The sequence below is a fragment of the Chelonia mydas genome, chromosome 1 (genome assembly GCF_015237465.2).
Source record: "Chelonia mydas isolate rCheMyd1 chromosome 1, rCheMyd1.pri.v2, whole genome shotgun sequence".
NCBI classification, from domain to species: domain Eukaryota; kingdom Metazoa; phylum Chordata; order Testudines; family Cheloniidae; genus Chelonia; species Chelonia mydas.
The window spans coordinates 286750550-286772016 of NC_057849.1; the positions used below are offsets into that span (position 1 = coordinate 286750550).

At 40.8% G+C, this 21467-nt stretch overlaps 1 protein-coding gene across 5 annotated transcripts in view; it reads right to left on the bottom strand.

Moving 5' to 3' along the window:
* Nucleotides 1-244: 244 nt before the first annotated feature.
* Nucleotides 245-21467, bottom strand: part of XPOT (exportin for tRNA) — a 61785-nt gene continuing 40562 nt past the window's right edge. For 3 of the 5 annotated variants that reach the window (XM_037887384.2, XM_037887394.2, XM_043548481.1), the window contains 11 exons: nt 21159-21228; nt 19698-19936; nt 18804-19089; nt 18328-18339; nt 15898-16087; nt 12039-12155; nt 11823-11938; nt 11425-11472; nt 5465-5536; nt 1461-1517; nt 245-877 (listed from right to left, as the gene is read on the bottom strand). In XM_037887384.2, the coding sequence (XP_037743312.1) occupies nt 851-877; nt 1461-1517; nt 5465-5536; nt 11425-11472; nt 11823-11938; nt 12039-12155; nt 15898-16087; nt 18328-18339; nt 18804-19089; nt 19698-19936; nt 21159-21228 (1234 nt within the window). In that variant the 3' untranslated portion in view covers nt 245-850. The remainder of the gene's footprint in view (nt 878-1460; nt 1518-5464; nt 5537-11424; nt 11473-11822; nt 11939-12038; nt 12156-15897; nt 16088-18327; nt 18340-18803; nt 19090-19697; nt 19937-21158; nt 21229-21467) is intronic. The other 2 variants (XM_037887403.2, XM_043548486.1) reach the window with 1 other exon arrangement.

A 21467-nucleotide genomic window follows, 5' to 3' on the forward strand; every position in this document is an offset into this window, starting at 1 on the left:
TGATAATAGCCTGCATACTACAACATCAGGTGGGGAACCACAGAGACACAAGCGAAATATATTGTGATAAATGCAATTTTTTGCTTGGTTCATCTACACACATGACAGTAAACATCCTAATTGACCATAACACTGTATCAAAGTGCCAATAGAATTGCTATTTCTTGCTCAAAACTAATACAGTGTTCTGCAGCTTACTGATTGTAACACCTAAAGATGCAACACAATGAGTCAGAGACCTGTACTTTTTCACTACATAAAATTTATTTTTTATAAAAAAGTAGAGCCAGTTCCTATTTTTAATCATAATTTATTAAACCAATCTGTGTTTTGTAGAATATACACTTCAGCATTAAGACAATTTCAATGAAATGACTATCTACAAAAATGAGTTTGATTGTTTTATTTTTCATGTCACTATACATGAACAAATGAAATTCATGTCTCATGAAAACATTTTTTACCCAGTATCTTTAAAAATGTACACAGCTTAATCACCACTGCTATGGTCTTAGATTTTCATATTTTTTTTATTTCAAAAATAAGTCAGGTATTTTACTGCTGTATTTGTTACAGCATAAACTTAGACCATCCTACACAAAGTAAAAGGGTTGGAATAGGCATGCAGGCAACTTCTCATGTTGTCACATACCTTACATGTATCTTATGAGACACAGAAGGGGTGCATATTCATTTGCATTTTTCCAAAGACTAAAATATTTACTGATGTAAGCAGAAAGCAACATCTTTAAAAACAAAACCAGTTCAAATGGCACAAAAGGTTAGCATTTGTATAAATAACTGGAGTTCCTGATTATGGAAGCAGGTACAGAGGATTCCAGTATTTTCCTTAGGGCTTTGCTCTTTGAAAGAATACCTGTTTTTAAAAAAAGAAAAAACAAAATAGTATTTTTTATACCAGCCTTGCTAAAGCTTGAGGAAATACAGATTATACATATTCATAGTATGGTTAGGGTTAATGTCTTTACACTAATATGTGCACATTAATTTGAGGGGACTGATTTTCCCTGAAGCTCAACAGAGAAGTGGTTCCATCTAAAAATCTATTGATGGTGGTACTCAAACTCTTTTGCAGTATAGAACAGCTATGATGAAGGGAAGTGTTATCATGCATATTTTAGAACCATGCCAGTTATGCCCTTTCTGTTCAAGTTATCTATTTGATTATACAGGCCAAATGGATACCATCTCATTGGATATATGACCAAAGAAATCAAATGACAATTTAATAGTGTTTAAGTTGTTTGGAAGGAGGGAGCGGGGGGGGATCATTTTTAACTTTGCTGGTTACTCGCAGGTTTACAGGACACAAAACATCCGTAAAATCATTTTGTTAAGTTAGAGCACCAGAGATATGTTCTCACTTGCCTTCAAATCGCTACCATAACTCAGTGAAATATATACACTGTAATAAGGAAACACACTGTATTTAAACTTACCTTTAAGTAATTTTTAAAAACTTTAGCATCAGGCTGCTGAAGTGCTTGACAAAACTCCTGTAAATGAGCAATGAGAATTAATACTGAAATACACTGTAGCTAGATGGATAAACAAAACAAGTGCTTGAGAGGTAATGAATAACAGAAGTTTATATTTCAGCCACAAAATTGAAGTTCATATTTTCCCCACTGTGCTTTTTTCTTTTCTTTAAAGGAGGTAAACTATGCATTTCACTGGCCAGTAAGGATGAATCATAGGTTTTGGCTCCCCTCAGGTATGCTTCAGAGGAGAACATATATTTACAATTTTTAGCAACCCATTTTATATTTATTTTGAATGATAACAGAGAAGCATAGATTGGAGGACTGAAGTCAGGAGGTCCATGGCTCTAAATTTGCCTTTGCATGACTTGTGGCACTGCAGTAGTGTTATTTCCTCTGTTTCTCCTTAAAGTTAAATCAGGATAACACCTACCTCCCTAATTTTGTACAGTACTTTGACCATGTAAAGCACTACATGTGTTAAGTATTGTTAATACGAGTATTTCAAGATAAAGAGTCATTCTGCCCTCACTCTGTGGCACAATTCCTGACAAAGCAGTTACAACCTTGGATCAAAGGGTAGTGTATGGATATGTAAGAAGCCTTCCTTTATCTTAAGTATAAATTATCGCACAAGTATTATTTATGCTGTTAAATCAACTGGTTTCACAATTTAAGTCACACTACGATGGTAAATACTATCTCCCAAAGAAGCAGGTCTGACCGCTTCCACCTCCAAAGAACTCACAGATCAGAAATGAGATCCTCTATTTCTTCTTGGCACTCAACATCTAATCAAACTAGTTCACCCAGATAACATTTAGTGTACCTTTTAAAATGCCCTAATCACATTAACTGTTGAAATAATCAAACTTGAAAAAATACTTTAAATTGCTGAAAACACTTCTGTATCTCTTGTCTATTTAAGTGCAAGAATTATTGTAATGTACAAGAACCTAGCGGATCTTAAACGTAAAAAAGAAGCTTACAAGAAGTGGAAGGTTGGACATATGATCAGGGAAGAGTATAAAAATATTGCTCGGGCATGTAGGAATGAAATCAGGAGGGCCAAATCGCACCTGGAGCTGCAGCTAGCAAGAGATGTCAAGAGTAACAAGAAGGGTTTCTTCAGGTATGTTGGCAACAAGAAGAAAGCCAAGGAAAGTGTGGGCCCCTTACTGAATGAGGGAGGCAACCTAGTGACAGAGGATGTGGAAAAAGCTAATGTGCTCAATGCTTTTTTTGCCTCTGTCTTCACTAACAAGGACAGCTCCCAGACTGCTGCGCTGGGCATCACAACATGGGGAGTAGATGGCCAGCCCTCTGTGGAGAAAGAGGTGGTTAGGGACTATTTAGAAAAGCTGGACGTGCACAAGTCTATGGGGCCGGACGAGTTGCATCCGAGAGTGCTAAAGGAATTGGCGGATGTGATTGCAGAGCCATTGGCCATTATCTTTGAAAACTCGTGGCGAACGGGGGAAGTCCCAGATGACTGGAAAAAGGCTAATGTAGTGCCAATCTTTAAAAAAGGGAAGAAGGAGGATCCTGGGAACTACAGGCCAGTCAGACTCACCTCAGTCCCTGGAAAAATCATGGAGAAGGTCCTCAAGGAATCAATCCTGAAGCACTTACACGAGAGGAAAGTGATCAGGAACAGTCAGCATGGATTCACCAAGGGTAGGTCATGCCTGACTAATCTAATCGCCTTCTATGATGAGATTACTGATTCTGTGGATGAAGGGAAAGCAGTGGATGTATTGTTTCTTGACTTTAGCAAAGCTTTTGACACGGTCTCCCACAGTATTCTTGTCAGCAAGTTAAAGAAGTATGGGCTGGATGAATGCACTATAAGGTGGGTAGAAAGTTGGCTAGATTGTCGGGCTCAACGGGTAGTGATCAATGGCTCCATGTCTAGTTGGCAGCCGGTGTAAAGTGGAGTGCCCCAGGGGTCGGTCCTGGGGCCGGTTTTGTTTAATATCTTCATAAATGATCTGGAGGATGGTGTGGATTGCACTCTCAGCAAATTTGCAGATGATACTAAACTGGGAGGAGTGGTAGATACGCTGGAGGGCAGGGATAGGATACAGAGGGACCTAGACAAATTGGAGGATTGGGCCAAAAGAAACCTGACGAGGTTCAATAAGGATAAGTGCAGGGTCCTGCACTTAGGACGGAAGAACCCAATGCACAGCTACAGACTAGGGACCGAATGGCTAGGCAGCAGTTCTGCGGAAAAGGACCTAGGGGTTACAGTGGACGAGAAGCTGGATATGAGTCAGCAGTGTGCCCTTGTTGCCAAGAAGGCCAATGGCATTTTGGGATGTATAAGTAGGGGCATAGCGAGCAGATCGAGGGACGTGATCGTTCCCCTCTATTCGACATTGGTGAGGCCTCATCTGGAGTACTGTGTCCAGTTTTGGGCCCCACACTACAAGAAGGATGTGGATAAATTGGAGAAAGTCCAGCGAAGGGCAACAAAAATGATTAGGGGTCTGGAACACATGACTTATGAGGAGAGGCTGAGGGAACTGGGATTGTTTAGTCTGCAGAAGAGAAGAATGAGGGGGGATTTGATAGCTGCTTTCAACTACCTGAGAGGTGGTTCCAGAGAGGATGGTTCTAGACTATTCTCAGTGGTAGAAGAGGACAGGACAAGGAGTAATGGTCTCAAGTTGCAGTGGGGGAGGTTTAGGTTGGATATTAGGAAAAACTTTTTCACTAAGAGGGTGGTGAAACACTGGAATGCATTACCTAGGGAGGTGGTAGAATCTCCTTCCTTGGAAGTTTTTAAGGTCAGGCTTGACAAAGCCTTGGCTGGGATGATTTGATTGGGGATTGGTCCTGCTTTGAGCAGAGGGTTGGACTAGATGACCTCCTGAGGTCCCTTTCAACCCTGATATTCTATGATTCTATGATAGTAAGACCAAAAACACTATAGAAAATTGATACATTAAGCTAATGTGATCTTTAATATAAAAAATATTTCTATACCCATTTTTATAAAATCAAAATTTCTTGTACTTTAATTTCTCAGATTTAAGTCTTATTAAAAAGAAATGACTGCTATGAAATGTTTATTTTTACTACCAATATGGTAGTCACTTAAACTAGACTAACACTTGTAATAAGATCTATAGCTATATAGTTTTTACTCCAGAGATTTGGACTGTGGAAACATTTCACAGATACTCAAAAAAAATAATATTTAGAAGTACTTGTGCTCCGTAAGTATACATCAGTATCTCTGAGGGCAGAACTAGACAAAGCATACTAAGATGACACCTGTGCAACTCTAAAGGGGCTAAAATATTTTTTCAGCTGCTGATTTCTGGGCAAATATCTTCACAAAAACAAATGTTAACACTTTGTGGGTATCAAAATACTTGATTATTGTTTCAGACATATCTCCTGCTTCAGTCCTCCATCTAAATAAGTTTCCACTCAGATTATTTTGGAAAGCTGGCTGCATGACTATAATTAATCTTTTACACTGGACTGAGGATCTAATGACGGACGTTTTCTGAGGTAAGGCTTTAAATCACTGAGTTTAACGGCACTGAGTTGGTACTTGTACTGCCAACTTGTGGATGGTTTTCCTGTATGCTATATTTTAATTAGGGATGTAAAAGGTTAAACGGTAAGCATCAGGCTTACTGGTTAACAAGACTTAACCATTAACCCCAGCCATGCTGTCCCAGACCCCATGGAACGCTCTCGGTTAACGGTTAACCAGTTAAACGATATAATTTTAATCGTTTAACTGGTTAACTTTTTAAACCAATATTTACATCCCTAATTTTAATAATAATATTGTTTTTGTCATGTTGTTTTTAGTATTACATAGCAATTGTGTGTTTTACTGAAATGTAACAGGAGAAATTAAGCTTACCAACACGACTTTTGATATTGTCTTCAGTTTTCACTTTTAAATATTTGAAATACCAACTAGAAAATGTTCCTACCTGGATTATTTCAGGAGCTACCTGCAATGAAGGCAGATATTCTTGCTGAAGATAGTGGATGCATTCAGGGCCCTGGAAAAGATATCAAACCACAATTTTGCTTGGACAAATGTAGCCTTATAAATTAACAATAAAAGCCATTAGGGATATATATGTTTTAGGGTACATAAGTAGTTTTAAGAAGAGTGAGTTAGTTTTGGCCCTTCATGTAGAAGGTATCAGTAGCAACTGTAGGACTCCAAGTAGCAAGTGTTTTATGTACTATAAGTAAGGATACTGTTTAGTCACGGAGGACCCAGATTCGGGGACTTTACCAGACCTCCTTGACTTCAGCTGTAAGTGGCAGGACCAAAACCAGGGCCCACCCTCTCCCTCGCAGCTGCGGCCAGGGCCACACGTTCCCCCCGCTCCTTTTGCCAGTGCCGGAGCTGGGGCTGTGCTCCCCTGACCCACAGTGGTGGGGATGGGGCTGTCAGTCCCCCCACAGGGCTTCTGCTGTCATTCCTTCCCCCAGCCCACTCTTCCCCTGTTATTTTTAATAAAAGTCAGGACAGGTCACAGCTCGCATGAATTTTTGTTTATTGCCTGCGACCTTTCCATTGCTTTTACTAAAAATAACAATGACAAAATCTTAACCTTAATTATAAGTTGTTGTAAAGTAAAAGATTTCTCCAAGTTTCAGCATTAGTTATAAAGTTAAGAACCCTATTATATTTTAGTTTTACTTGTTGCATAGAATAAAACACATGCTTTTAAAAAGAAACCTGGCTGAATTAAAACTGCAAGAGTAATGAAAGTCAAATGTTATTATAGCCAATTTAACTAAATGGACCTTAGGGCCTCCATTTTGTCATACTTCACAACTCAGAAACGTGCAGCATTTAGAGGAAATATATGCCAGCACATTTACCACACTATAGCTCCACTTTAGGTTACTGCTCCTACTAATGACAAAACTCATTGGTTTCAGAATGATTGAGAAATTCAGCACCCCAGATGTACTTCCAGAGGCTGATGGCTAGTAGTCATCTCTGTAATGATTTTCTAAATTTATGCTGTTTTGTTAGGGCAAATGGCATATAAATGTAATGTTACCAGGGATTTCATGGCCATTTACCAAAAAAGGTGTCTCCAATTCACTAGAGTATTTTTTCAGTGTTTACCATGTACCTCCCTATGTTCAAGAACAAGATTCAATCTGCCATCTAGAAGAGGCAAAAAGAATCAAATGGGTTTGTACAAGCACCAGTTTTTAGCCCTGTAGTTGGAACTTAGTACACAATTTTGTTTGTTTGTGACGTATAAGAAATAGAATCCAGATAATTCTCACATATCTATGTTGGCTCTGCAGCATTGTGAACAAGAGTAACAAATAGCAAATGCTTATTTTAGTCACTAAAACCTGCGTTTCCGACACCGAATACACAGATCTGTTAAGAAAAAAAAAAGTTACTAACCTTTCCATAACTGTTGCTCATAGAGATGTGTTGCTCATGTCCATTCCACGTTAGCTGTGCACGTGCTGCATGCACTGTTGCCAGACATTTTTCACTCAGTATCTGTTGGGCCGGCTCTAGCACCCTCTGGTGCCGCGTGCTTATGCGTCAGTATAAGGGGCACTGCTGGCCCCACACCTTTTCAGTTCCTTCTTGCTGGCTAACTCCAACAAAAGGGTAGGAGGGTGGGCCATGGAATGGACACAAACACTATATCTCGAAGAACACCACTTACGGAAAGGGTAGTAACCATTATTTCTTCGAGTGCTTGCTCATATCCATTCCACGTTAGTTGACTCATCAGCAGTACCAAGGAGATGGACTCAGAATTCATGGACATGCGGATTGCAATACTGCTCTCCCAAACCTGGCATCATCTCGAGCCTGCTGGGTGATGGTGTAGTAAACGGAGAAGGTATGCAGCCCTGCAGATGTCTTGGATCAGGACCTGGGTCAGAAATGCCACTGATGAGGCCTGAGCTCTCGCTGAATGAGTTGTCAAGATAGCAGAAGGTGCCTGCTTGTAGCACGCGCAAATACAGGAGATTATCCAGGATGAGATTCTCTGGGCTGAGACCGGTAGGCATTTCATCCTTTCTGCTATTGGCACGAAGAGTTGTGCAGATCTACGGAACGGCTTGATCCTCTCAATATAGAAGGCTACAGCATGTCTAATGTCCAACGAGTAAAGCTGCTGCTCTTCTGAATTCTTGTGCAGTTTTGGGAAGAAAACTGGCAGGAAAATGGCCTGGTTACTATGGAACCACCTTTGGAAGGAAGGCCAGGTTGGGGCGCAGTTGAGTCTTGTCTTAAAGAACACTGTATGGTGGTTCTGATGTAAGGGCCCTGATTTCCAAGACCTTTCTGGCTGAGATAATCACTACCAGGAAGGCGACCTTCCAGGAGGGAAACAGCAGAGGGCATGGGCGGCGGGTATAATAGACAGGGAGAGGCTGAGCTGCAGCCGCCGGACCCCCGGTTGTGGGGTTTTGGGGGTAAGTTTTTGATTTATTATGCCCCATGCAGGTTCCGGGTGGCTGAGGAGGCAGTATGTGCTACTGCCTCCTCAGCCGCCCCAGAACCTGCATGGGGCATAGCAAAAGCGTCTTCCAGAGAAGAGAGACGCACGCTTTTCTCCAGGCAGCTTGGGGTCTGGGGAGGTGAGGCATGGTGCAGCTGCAGCTGGCCCGGGACTCTGGGTATGGGAGCTCAGGGCTTTGGCCAGCTGAGGGCTCCTTTGGGCAGGTGCGGGGGGTGCCCTCAGGGCCTCAGCCGGCTCGAGGCTCCTCCAGCTGAGGGGGGTGGGGGTGTGTGTGTCTTGGGGCTCCTCCAGCTGTGGGGGGTGTCTTGGGGCTCCTCCGGGTGGAAGGGTGAGGGAGTGTCTCAGGGCTCTGGCCGGCTCGGGGCTCCTCCAGCCGAGGGGAGGGGAGGGGAAGAAAGGGGCAGAGCCGGGGCTAGCCTCCCCAAAGTGGGTCTCCACCCACCGCCCATGGCTGAGGGCACAAAGTCAGCTCAAAGGGAGGGCCTGAGAGTCTTGCAAGTACCAGGTTTAAATCCCACAGTGGAACTGGCTCGCAAATTTGAGGGTAAAGCCTTTATAAGTCTTTAAGAAAGCGAATGGACATCTCATGTGATAAGACTGACCTGCAGCTCACCAAAGGGTGGAAGGCTCAGATCGCTGCTAGGTGGACCTGGATACATGCGAGGGCCAGACCTTGTTGTTTCAGATAGAGCAGGTATTCCAGTACAGACTGATGGGAAGACCGAGTTCGAGAAAGACCTCACTGGGAAGACCATACCGAGAAATGTTTCCACTTGGCCAGGTAAGTAGCTCTAGTAGATGGCTCTCTACTACCTAGCAAGACCTGGTGGATTTGCTCTGAACAGGGATTTGAGGGTAGCCCTGGAGTCCTTCAGACCATGGAGCTTTGTGTCCGTTTGCTTTGAGAGAAGAGAGGTATCCTCGAATGGGAGGTTTTGGATCAGCTGTTGAATCGCCAGTAGGAGCCCTGAGAATTGAAGCCATGAGTACTACCCCATGACCACTGCAGAAGCCATCCTTCTGGTTGCCCCATCGGCTGCATCCAGGCCCACCTGGAGTGAGGCTCTGGCTATGTTCTTTCCCTCCTCTAAGAGGGTGGAAAACTCTTGCCTGGAGTCCTGAGGCAGCAAGTCTATATGGCGAAGTTTAAAGTCCTACATATTGTAATCGTACCTCCCAAGCAGGGCTTGTTGGTTAGAAATACTAAGCTGTAACCCGCCCATTTGTCAGAAAAATTTATTCAACAGGTCTAGCTTTTTTAAGTCCTTCTGCTTGGAGGTAGCGCTTGTCTGGTCTTGTCTGTCCCTCTCATTGGCCTCTGAGACCACTAGGACCTGGGAGAGGGGTGAGAATATAAGTACATATATTTCTTCTCTACTGTTTGGAGGTGGGAGGGAGAGAAAATGGGGTCTGCCATAGGGCTCTGACTGGACCCATAGCAGCCTCATTAATACGTAGGGCCACTTTGACATTTTGGCTGCAGCAGCCCCATCTAATGAGGCTATGTGAAGACTCCTTGAGTACCTTGACCTCTAGCCCTAAGTTAGTAGCTATCCTCTTTAGAAGCTCCTGATGGGCTCTAAAGTCATCTTGCAGTAATGAGCTGCTCAGCCCCTCCCTCATCTGGGAAGAAGGAATAGGTCTGAGCTAGAGGAGGAGTTTCCTCCTCTTCTTCTGCCCTGATTACATCCCCTGGGCCCACATCTTCTGTGTCAGTATTGTAGTCGGGGTCAGGTGCTGAGCGAAGCAGGGCATGGGCCTTCCTCTCGGATGCAACTGAGTAGGACCAGTGGGATGGCAGTCCCAGTACAGGAGAAATCCCCACAGATTTCACAACGGCCACTGGACCTGCACTGGCCACTGTCCTTCAGGCCAGGTACCAATGGGGGGGTCCGCCTGGGGGGAATGTAGGATGGGTAGCGATGGCAGCTCTTAGGCTGGGTGTAGGGCTTCACCTCCAACTCCGAAGAAGCATCCCCCGAGGTGACCAAGGGGGAGTGGTACCCCTCCCTTCCGCCAATCGATGCCGAGTGTCCAGGGACCAGTGCCAGATTGTGGAAGACCTCATAGATGATAGAGGGCCCCAGTGCCAGGTACATGCTCAGAGCCCCATGCTCCCTTCTGCTAGTCATGCTCATCAGAGCTGGTAGTTGTCCCACTGGGGTCGGGGTACTGGGAGTGATAGTAAGTCACTGGCCACTGCAAAGGCCTCCAGGTGGAAGGCGCTGTGATGACTTCTTGGTGTCAGCAGGAGGTCCCACACTGGACCCCTGCGAGTGGCGTGGAGTTGACAGTGCCACTAGGGGCCGGGGACAGAGGAGTGGCCTGACGCATGTCACACTCCACTGCCATCCCAGTTTGTCCTTGCTCAGCACTGGTGAGGCATCCTCTCTTGGATTGCTGTTTCTTATTCTTCTTCCTCGGCATTGGAGATGGAGAATGGTGCCGAGAAATATGCAGTGCCGGAGGGGCGCTTTGCGCCAAAGCGGAGGTGTTCGGAAGACTAGCTCTCAGTCTAGCCTTTGTACAAGGTGTGAAGTCCTGACAGATTTCACAGCACTCTCATATGTGAGCCCCTCGCAGACACTTCAGACAATGGGAGTGCGGGTCACTCACCAGCATAGGCTTGCCACAGAAGGCACATGGTTTGAAGCCCAGGGACTGGGGCATGCCCAGCCCCAGGGGTGAAGAGAGCCCCCTCTATGCTAAGAGAGGGGACTGCATATCTGCACTAATACTATTTACTCTATTTATGCTACTACTAAACAGACTAAAAAAACTAAGCTGAAAAGAAAACCACTGAGTAACGCCTTGCCGAAGCAAGAGGAACTGTTCCATCAACTGTCACAGGCGGTAGGAAGGAACAGAGGGTGCAGGGCCAGCAGTGCCCCTTATACCGGTGCATAAGCACGCAGCACCAGAGGGCACTAGAATTGGCCTGACAGATACCACTGAGGGAAAAATCTCTGGCGATGACGTAGGCGACGCATGCACAACTAACATGGAATGGACATGAGCAAACACTGAAAGAACATGCCATTTTTAGTGACTTTACAGCATGAAGCTACTTTAAGTGAAGATATCTGCCAAAGAATATAACTCTTTCAAAACCACGGATCCCTTGCACTTGGTGTAATTTTGTACTGAGTAACAGAGTAATTAACCACCACTGGATTAAAATTGATTTAAATAATTTTTGAACATATAAATTCAGCTATTTTGTGACAACTTTAAAGGTTTTACACCACCACCACAGAGGAATAAAACACAACATCCATTCCAGTCAGTGATTTCTGTTAACTCCCCTGGAGTTAATCTTATTCTTCTCTCCACATAAAGACGTTTAGTAGTTTCTGCAGATTAATTTAAGTCTGTCCTTTAAGAAAAACATTTAGTTTTACAAAAAGTTTTACAAGCCTTACCCTTTTGAGATGAATTGTTTTTAACGTCACTGCACATTCTGATAAAGCCTGTGAGGAGGGGGGGAGAGAAAAAACAAACAAACCCTAAGATTTCAACCCAAACACACTCTTGTCAGTATCTAGTATTGAATGTTAAATGTATGGTATTAACAAAAATTATGTTAGGGACTCAGTCCTGCAGTCATTTACATGCAGATCTTAGAACTCAAGTTGATTTGAATGAAAGTGTAGGAGGACCTGCAGAATTAGACACCCTCGAAAGAATGACCAACCTAATTGTTTTACATAGTGAAAGAGCTTTTGTGTTATCAGTCAAATCAATTCTTTCTTGTATATATATTTCAACTTCTAAAAAAGTTTTCATGTGTATGTTAAAATAAATATTTCATAATACGTACCAATACTGTCTGTGCATCTGCCAAGTCAAAAGTTTGTTTTAAAGGCGCTAAGAAACATGCAGGGACAATGTGCTTGTAGACAAAGTCTGCAAAACCTACTGGTCCATCTTTGCCCCCTGTGGGGAGGAGAGCGGGGAAAAAAAGCAGTAGTGTTCAGATTTTATCCTTCTAACAATTACTGATCATAAAGTGGTCAGAATATAAATGCGAACTTACCCCAAAGTTCCACGAGCTTAGAAAGAATAATAAAGCATGTTTTCTGTGCAATAGGATCTGGATAGTCCACTGCTCCTTGGATGATAGTGAACAACACACGTTCCACATTCTCTGCATCTACAATAGATTAATACAAAAAATCTAATTTACTGTAAAGATCAAACTAACTTGAGTTCTCCAGCATGAACAGAGAAAACCTAATTTTTTAAGCCTTTGAGACTATGCATCACACAAACGGCAAAACAGTTTGTTATGAAATTCTTATTTAAAGAAGAAAAGATTTCAAAAGTGATTTTCAATTTACAAAATGTTATAACAGCATACAGACAACTTAGAAATATTCTGCAAACTTAAATGACAAACAGGTTTCCATGGAGACAGGTTTTAGAGTGGTAGCCATGTTAGTCTGTATCAGCAAAAACAACGAGGAGTCCTTGTGGCACCTTAGAGACCAACAAATTTATTTGGGGATAAGCTTTTGTGGGCATAAGCTTTCGTGTCCCTTGAATAGATAGATAGATCTCTATTCAAGGGACACCATCATAGGACCTAATCACATCAGCCACACCATCAGGGGCTCATTCACCTGCACATCTACCAATGTGATATATGCCATCATGTGCCAGCAATGCCCCTCTGCCATGTACACTGGCCAAACCGGACAGTCTCTACGCAAAAGAATAAATGGACACAAATCTGACATGAGGAATAACAACATTCAAAAAACAGTAGGAGAACATTTCAGTCTCCCTGGACACTCAATAGCAGACTTAAAAGTGGCACTTCAACAAAAAAACTTCAAAAACAGACTCCAACGAGAAACTGCAGAACTGGAATTAATTTGCAAACTGAACACCATCAAATTAGGCCTGAATAAAGACTGGGAGTGGATAGGTCGCTACAAAAACTAATTTCCCCGGGTGATACTCATACCTTCTTGTCTACTGTTTGAAATGGGCCACCTTGTTTACATTGGCCTCATTAGCACTACAAAAGTGATTTCCACCCCTTCTTGTCAACTGTTAAAAATAGCCCACTTCCACCTTAATTGAATTGGCTCATTAGCACTGACCCCCCCACAACTTGGTAAGGCAACTCCCATCTTTTCATATGCTGTGTATATATACCTGCCTACTGTATGTTCCACTCTATGCATCTGATGAAGGGGGTTTTAGCCCACGAAAGCTTATGCCCAAATAAATTTGTTAGTCTCTAAGGTGCCACAAGGACTCCTCATTGTTTTTGAGGTTACTATGGAATAATTTATAAGATAGCTATAAAATATATTCTCTAGCAACATCTTGGTTCATCATGTTTTTATCAGTAATAAATGTTTATGATTTTTAGAAATAAGATTATAAACTGCTGAGATAGTCATAGAATAAATTCCTCTTGGCTTTTGAAAAAGCTAATAAACTGGCAAACTAATATACAAAATAAGAACTTTGTTTGGTCTTAATAAAAGTACTGTTGTAACAAGTTCTATGGTTGTGTGACTGCCAGACCCATATAATAAGATATTTTATGTATTTTTTACAAAAAACACATCACTGCTGAAGTGTACATTTTTAACAGAACTCTCTAGAAATCCCTGAACCTGCAAGAACCCTTGGAGTGGAAATGTTGACAGTTCCCATGGAGGAAGATGCTAAGATAACAACTGAAAAAAGATCCTTCCCAAAGAAGCAAAGTTTAACTAGACACCAATAGGGAGATGGATTTCTTCTGAAAGCATTAAAACTATCAGCTCAAAAAGTTCACCAGTTCAAAAGTAGCTATGTGAAATGGGCCATTATAAAGTGAGCCAATTTCACTTCTAATAAGAAGGAAATTGAAAAATTATAATGGTAAAAGTGACATGTACCCAAGGTGATGTCATGTCTCACAATATTTATGAAAAATGACACCTGCCTAATAAGCCCTTTCTGTCTGAAGTCAAGACACCGAACATGGGGAGTGGGGAAAGAGGACAGAAACACAAGTTATGAAAGCTGACACTGGGGAAATTCACCAGCATGTGGTCTGAAGTAAAGGTCTTTTGACAGCGTTTGCTATAAAATTGCTATACATTTATAGCTACCAATCTTACATTTACGCTTAACACAAAAATTGCCATGCTGGATCTGGCCAGTGGTCTACCTAGTCCAGTATCCGGTCTCGGATAGTGGTCAGTACCATGTGTTCAGAGGAACGTGGAGCCCCATAGTGACAATTACGGAATAGCCTATTCACAGAAGTTTCTTCCTAAACACCAGCATGTTGCTGGCTTACGCTCTGATGTACAAGGGTTTGATCATCTAACAATTGCAGATATTCTCATTAGTAAGGGTCTTATACTTCTTTTACGCAACTCTTGGCCTCAATAAATCTGGTAGCTATATATTCCTCAGGTTAATCATGCACTGTATAAGTAGTACTTCCTGTCATTGGGTTTTGGTTTATTGCCTTTCACTGTTATATATGTTTCCCTGTTCTTGTATTATGAGAAAGGTAAAGCCAAGAGAACGATTTACATTCTCCGTTCCATTTGTTATTTTGTATCAATTGAAGACGTCTAGTGTTTTCAGTCTCTTTGTATGGAAGTCTTTCTGAGCCTCATTTTTGTCACCTATTTCTGGATCTCTTTCATTTGTTTTTCTTTTTGAGAAAGTAACAAGAGCTGAACATAGTAATCCAGGTGATTGACAATGGCATTTTAAAATATTTTCAGTATTTGCTATCTTATTCTTTACACATTCTAATGTTTTGTTTTCTCTTTTGACCTCTGATGCACATTGAGCAGAGGTTTTCGTTGAGCTGTTCACAACTGGCACAGCCCTGCCCATCCCTTATTTCTACCTCTCCTCCCCAGTTGGTACAGCTAGTTTAAACTCAGCAATATTCGAGTTCTTTCCAACATGTATGGTGATACTCGTGTCAAAAATAAATTTCTCCCATTGGGTTGCCCCTATATACTTAGCTTTATTAAGATCCTTTGAAGTTCCTCAGTCTAAGTAAATGTCACCTGCATGTTTTCCCACCTCACTATTTATTCCTCTTCCTCAAATAAATGTACTGGTTTCCTTAACCCACATTAGTTTTTCTTTTTTGCAGTCTTGCCTAGATGAAAATCTAAAGCTTTTCATGTTTTCATGCATTTCTTCTCTCAACCTGCTAAAGCTCCATTTAACAAAATAATGTTTGAACAGATTCTGCACCAGTTAAGTCAACAGAACACATGAAACTGCTTTTAGTGGCAAGTGACCCCAAATTTTATTTGTCTGTTAATGATGGGAAACAGGTGTGGACTAGACACCCGGTGAGTCAAAATGAACCTCAGACATTGGGGCAGAAGCAAATCCAGATGCTACTAGCAGGTAACCAAGATAGAGGAAGGAGGAGCTCTAGTTTCTGCCCACTGATGTGCCATAGGGGCTGTGCTGGCATAGAGTGAGCTGTAAGACCATAAAAGGTACTGGGGCAAGGTTACTCACTGTTATAATTATGTATTGCATATAACAGTTGGTCATAAGTGATACATTTAATATAGCTGGCAAAGTGTAATTCCATAGAAGAACATTTGATGTGCTTGTATTACTTATCTGAAATCTCACTCCACCACTCAAACAAATATTAAGTCACAAAACATCACCAAAAGGATCACTATAAATAGTTTACTCATATTGTATTTCTAAGTGTTACAAACTAGAATTCTTGTTTAGATAGCCACAATTAAGTATAATCCATTTAGGCAGTTGATTCTACCTTAAATATTTAAATAGCATTTAGCAGGAATACTGCTAATGATTTTGGCAAACAAAACTGCTTGTTGTATTGGGTAAAAATGATTCATGGTGTGTTCCCATAAGTGACTGCTCACCCTGATTAGCTATGACTTCACTCATTCCACTGCCAGTGACCGTCTGCAGGAACGCAAAATAACTTCTCCGTAACATTTGCTTTTCTAAAGCAGCAGATTGGTCATTTTCTTCTGCTGGACGGAGCAACACTTCAAAAATAGCATGAAGTAGCGGCATAAACATCTGTTGCAGAAATGGGGAAACCTGGGTCTGTAGAGGTTGTGGGGGAAACACAGTGTCAGCTGACAGCTCATTACAGAGACTGATGCCTAGAAATTAAAATCTAGCACAGAAAAGAGATTCATTTTAATTAGCTTTTGTTGTCACTTCCAATATTTTAATCATAACGAAGTTAAAAACAGTCAGGCACCAGCCAAGTGTAGATATAAACACATAGGCAGAAGTGGTAGCCATGCAGCGCTGACCACTAATCAATCCACCTCAAGAACTAGTCTAATATTTCAAATCTGAGCTATTTCAGACAGCTTACCTTTATTAAAAAAAGGCTTTTCTGAGAAATGGCTATTTCCCCCACCCCTCATGTGAGATTCTCCTATCCTTCCTCCACCAGAATTATACTGAGGTTCAAGAGGAGAAATATTTAGTCCTGCACCAACAGACTTATCCATTCTTAGCCCTGCAGATTGTTAAGTGGGAACTTTATCCTTCTGGAAAAGGGAGATTTTCAATTCTTCCAATGATACAAACAGCACTTGCTTCAAAATCCTGGAAAGCCTCAAGATGCTGGATTGCAAAATCATGGCATTTAAATTACAGAAAATTTATTTTAGGTTATTTCTAAAGAGATTTCAAAACGTAGAAGTTGACACAAGAACAAAGAGTGGATGGACTGCTGTCATCATCTGTGACACCCTTAACTTCAACAGTTTTCTTGGTTAAAGCCTGAAAATAGGTAAGAGGTCATCAGGTTACCTTAATTTCCTCCAATTTGAGGGTTCACATGACTGCTGGAAGAATAGAATTTTCAAAAATTGTTAGATGGAGGACCTTTTGGTGACATGAGTGTCAAATTTGTTTTTCCTGCAGTCAGCAGTCCATAACAACTGATTGTAGCTCAAGAGAGCACTCAAATGTTGAACTCTACTGAAGACTTAAGGCTTTGACACTACTAAGTAATGCATCCATTCAAACCTCATGCCTATAATATATACTTACTACACTACTCAGTAAATATGCACACCATCAAAAGGGTAGGGAGGTGAAATACTGTCTTTCTTGTCCATTCAACCTTGAGTCATTTTCCTACTTAGCGCTATGTTTTTTTAAAAAATTAGGCACAGTTTTTATGCATTTACAGATACCAGCTGTTTAGGAAGATTTAAGTCAGTTACTGAGAAAGATGAAAGAAAATAAAAAAAGCAATTCAAGATGAAAAAAAGCTGCATGTAATTAGGATTATCATCAACTCTAAAGTTATACTAAGAATTGCCTAGTTTACTTCTTTTCATGGCTATGTGCTTCCCCATTATGCGTGACCCCAACATTTCATTCTTCTTTTCCTCAATCCATCATAGGCCTTTACTGGGGTCATCATCTATCCCACCCATATGGTTACTTAATTCCTTACTCCATCTTGAACTGCCATCAGTGCCATCTGAAAAACTAACAGGATACAATGCCAACGTGGAAACACTTTCTCTTTCCCTAACCTCCTAAAACTTGCCATAATCTTTACATCCCATCACCATCGCTCCATAGAGCTCAGAGTGTGAAATTCCCAACAGTGCTCCAGAGCCTGCTATATATATACATGCTATAGTATACATTTCTGCCATACCACCATGATAGCTCATTAACATTTTTTCTCCATAGTATTTTCATTTTCACACCAAACTCTGCCTTTTAGTATATTTAACAAGAAACCTTCATCTGAAAGATAGGTTTAAAAGATTCTATACACCAGGGCTTCTAAAGCTTTTCCACACTGGGGCCAAATTTGGTATACAGATGATCCATGAGACAATCTCCCGTCCGATTCATGAATGAACAACATTCTTGCAGCAACTACAATTGATGACACTGAAAAGTAATACTAGCCCAGTAATTTAACATATTTTAGTTGTCCCACTCAATACAACTTAGCAATTTGAAATGAGGAGCCAGCACAATGTGACCAACCACAGTTTGAGAAGCTCTCCAATCAATAGTGAAAGTTTCTGTCAATCTCATTTACATACCAAACACATCTGCACACATTCCTGGATACTAGTTCTGCTCCAAAAACCCACGTTCCTACCTATGTTTAAGAACTCTACACTATTTGTGGACCTATCTTGTATAGTAGTGCATTAAGTACCAGTGTATATTTTTGTATAACAATTATGCACCAAGTTCCTGTACACCAGCATTCTCCACTAAATATCCACACACCGTGTCTAAAACTTGCATACTTACCTGCATTTTTTACATGTCTATATCTATGTACATACCTGTAAATCTTGCTACAAAAAAGAAAAAGGAAGAGAAAGTTCATTTCAGGTTTAATCACTGTTGAGTGATTAGCATTTTTTCAAATTAAATTTAGCACCATGGCATTTTGCCTATTCAATACTAACTTCATCACGGAAAACAAGTATCATGTTTCTTGTTAATATAAAAAGTGTGTGTTTAAGCAGTGAAATAGCAAATCCAAAAGCTGTATTTTTTTTTTTTTTTAGTTATTTCTGATGTTTAATTACAGTTAAAGAAGGAATACCCCTTTAGTTCTTGGGAATTTACCAAAAGATATGTTCTTTACCTCCTTCTCAAGCAGGTATTTACTAATAAAAAGCATTTACAGCTATAAAATAAAGCTTGAAGTACAATTCTATGAAGTTCAGGTTCCTCCACATACAATGACCCTTTTTCTGAGGCCAGAAAGCAGGAGTTTAGAAGCCTCCTACCCCATAAACTAACAGACTCAGACCTTGAACTTAGCTGTAATTTGATTTATGAGAGGAATGAATTCTTGAAGGTCTTTTGCTTCGCAATCTTTGAGCATGTGTTCTGAGGCAGAAGGGATAAATGGAAGAACTTCTTCCTCTAGGCAAATAATCATGCGGTGAAGGAACGTGCGGACACCACTTCTGATGACTTCCTTTTGTAATGGACAGCTGAGTGCTGGCAAAAATGTCTGTAAGCAGTCCAGGTATACTTCAGAGCAGCCACATTGCTTTACTGTCTGCTTGTTGCTGAAAGCTTTGCTGGTTCGGCTGTGCAAGCAAATGAACACACAAAGTTCTCTATTAACTCACACTTCAATAGAAATAAAAAGCAACAATGCAGATCTAGAACAGGACTTACTATAGATACTTAAGAACTCAAATGTACTGTTCAAACATTAAAATTTCCTAAAATGGGGAGCCAAACACTTAGGACATCACATTTTTTGATCACTTACCAAATATAATTTACTTCACACTAAAAAGCACAGCATATTGAGATTTAAGTTTGAGTGAATTGACCATTCACAAATGGTGCCAAAATGGACAACACTAGAATATTCTCTTTATTTTAACTGAAGTTCTTCATAAGATGTTTCAAGAGTCATTTAATGGTAGTGGTTTGGTTTATTAGAAATTCAGTGAAACTCAAGGATTTTGAAGACCTTAGATCCTCTATTGACACTCTTTCCTAAAAGGTACCTTCCCTGATTTTCTGGGCTGTTTGGAGAGAGTGCCAACCAAAAACAGATTTTGGGGCAATAAATGCTTGCAGAGAAATTCAACCAAAGCAATGACAAGCCTGATTCCAAACACTTTTCTCTTAAAAAACAAAAACAAACAATGTATACCCGTCGAGTAAATTTTACTGTACCCACCTAGCAAAGCCAACAGCATGATTGAGGCAGTCAGCCAGTGCCATCTGTCTGTCCTCATCTTGTGCCATCATCAGTTTTTCTAGCAGCACTTTAAACTTCTCCATTAGTGGAGTTAACAGATTCCTCATTAGAACCTGTTTCCTTTCTGCAGAGTATTCACTATTAACTATCAGCACTCCAGCTGTCTCATAAATGAATAATTGATCATCACTGCTTAATAAAGCCTGGTAACCATTTTCCTAGAGCCAAAGAAAGATAGACAATATATATATAAATCACCAATTATTGAAATTTTATTCTACTAAATCTTTATAAAATTCCAAAGAGAATAATTGAAGGACAAGGAGTAAAGAGAAATCTCTACAGAAAAAGTTCATTGTTTCACAAAAATGGAAAGTTAAGATATAATAGTTTTAGTTACAAATTTAAGTATAACTTAGAAAAAAGTACAGAAGTGTCTGAAATACAGGCTGTTGGGATTCCCTCCGAGACCTCTTCCACTTGATGTATCCAGAACACCACATCCAGTGCTGGGAGAACACTTCATCCCGATCTCTGGGATCCAAAAACACTCAGCTGGACCCCAGATTGTGTCACTCAGGTTCCTTTATTTGGCATACAGCAAAGCTATGTTGAGTTGATCTGACTCAAGTGTAGGGGGTCGGTATAGGACATACCACACATCCAAAAGTTACAAAGAAAACCTCTTCCTTCATATACATATCTACTATATATTACATCACATTTCTGGACTGGCTTGGTTATTTTGCAGGAAACAATCCCTATGCAGCAAGCTTTGTCCATGCTCGACCTACTTGTATCTTCATCTCTACATTCTTAACTTACCTTGTCCATTGGTAGTAAAGGATTTCCTTGGTGTTGTCCCTCTTATCTTAGCTTGCTCAGGCATTCTGCCCTTTTAGCCTACTGACCTATTTACTTATTTTATTTAGCATAAACATTCCGTTTTCAGCCTAATAATCTGTTTACCTCCTTAAATCCATCCTCCAAGAAATGAGGCCTCTCTTTATGTGTTAATTTCTCATGTCAGTGCAGGCCTCAGCTACTCAGGGCCACTACAATCTTCCTCTCCAGTGCTTTTGACAGATCAGTGCACTTTAACAGAAGTATCAATAGGAGCTGCAATTGTTTGCGGACCTCGTGCCAGTTTCAAAGATTTTCAAAGGATCATCAACAGGTAGAAATCTCATTTACACAGGTATTTCTAAAGCCCATGCTTCCTAGGACCCTATTCAACAAGATACTTAAGCATGTGCCTAACTTTAATGAGATGAATAGTCTCACTGAAGTCCCAGGAATTCAATGGGACTACTCATAAGTACATTTCTAAATTTCTACACAAGTACTTACTGATTAGAGCCTTAGTACCTTAGGCACCCAGATGAATATAAATTCACACACTTCATCTATGAGATGTTAGAGAAAATAAGAAGTACTTACAGGTGGAGAAAGTTCTAGCAGATCTTGTATTCTGTTCAGAACATCTTCAATAAAGGGGTTCATCTGTTTACTGAAGTAAAACATTTAAGTAGTATTACATATTTCTAGAAACCACCACTTACAAAATCTTAGCCCTACTGCAAGAGAGAATCCTACTCTAACTTGGAGAGACTAGGGTTTGGGTTGGACCAGTATGGTGAACTGCCACCTCTCAGGTTCCTGTGTGGTCCTCCAGAACAACAGTTTTCATTTTAAAGAAGTCTCTGGTTTTAGGATTGTGAGGAAAACCTCAAAAACGTGAATGTAATG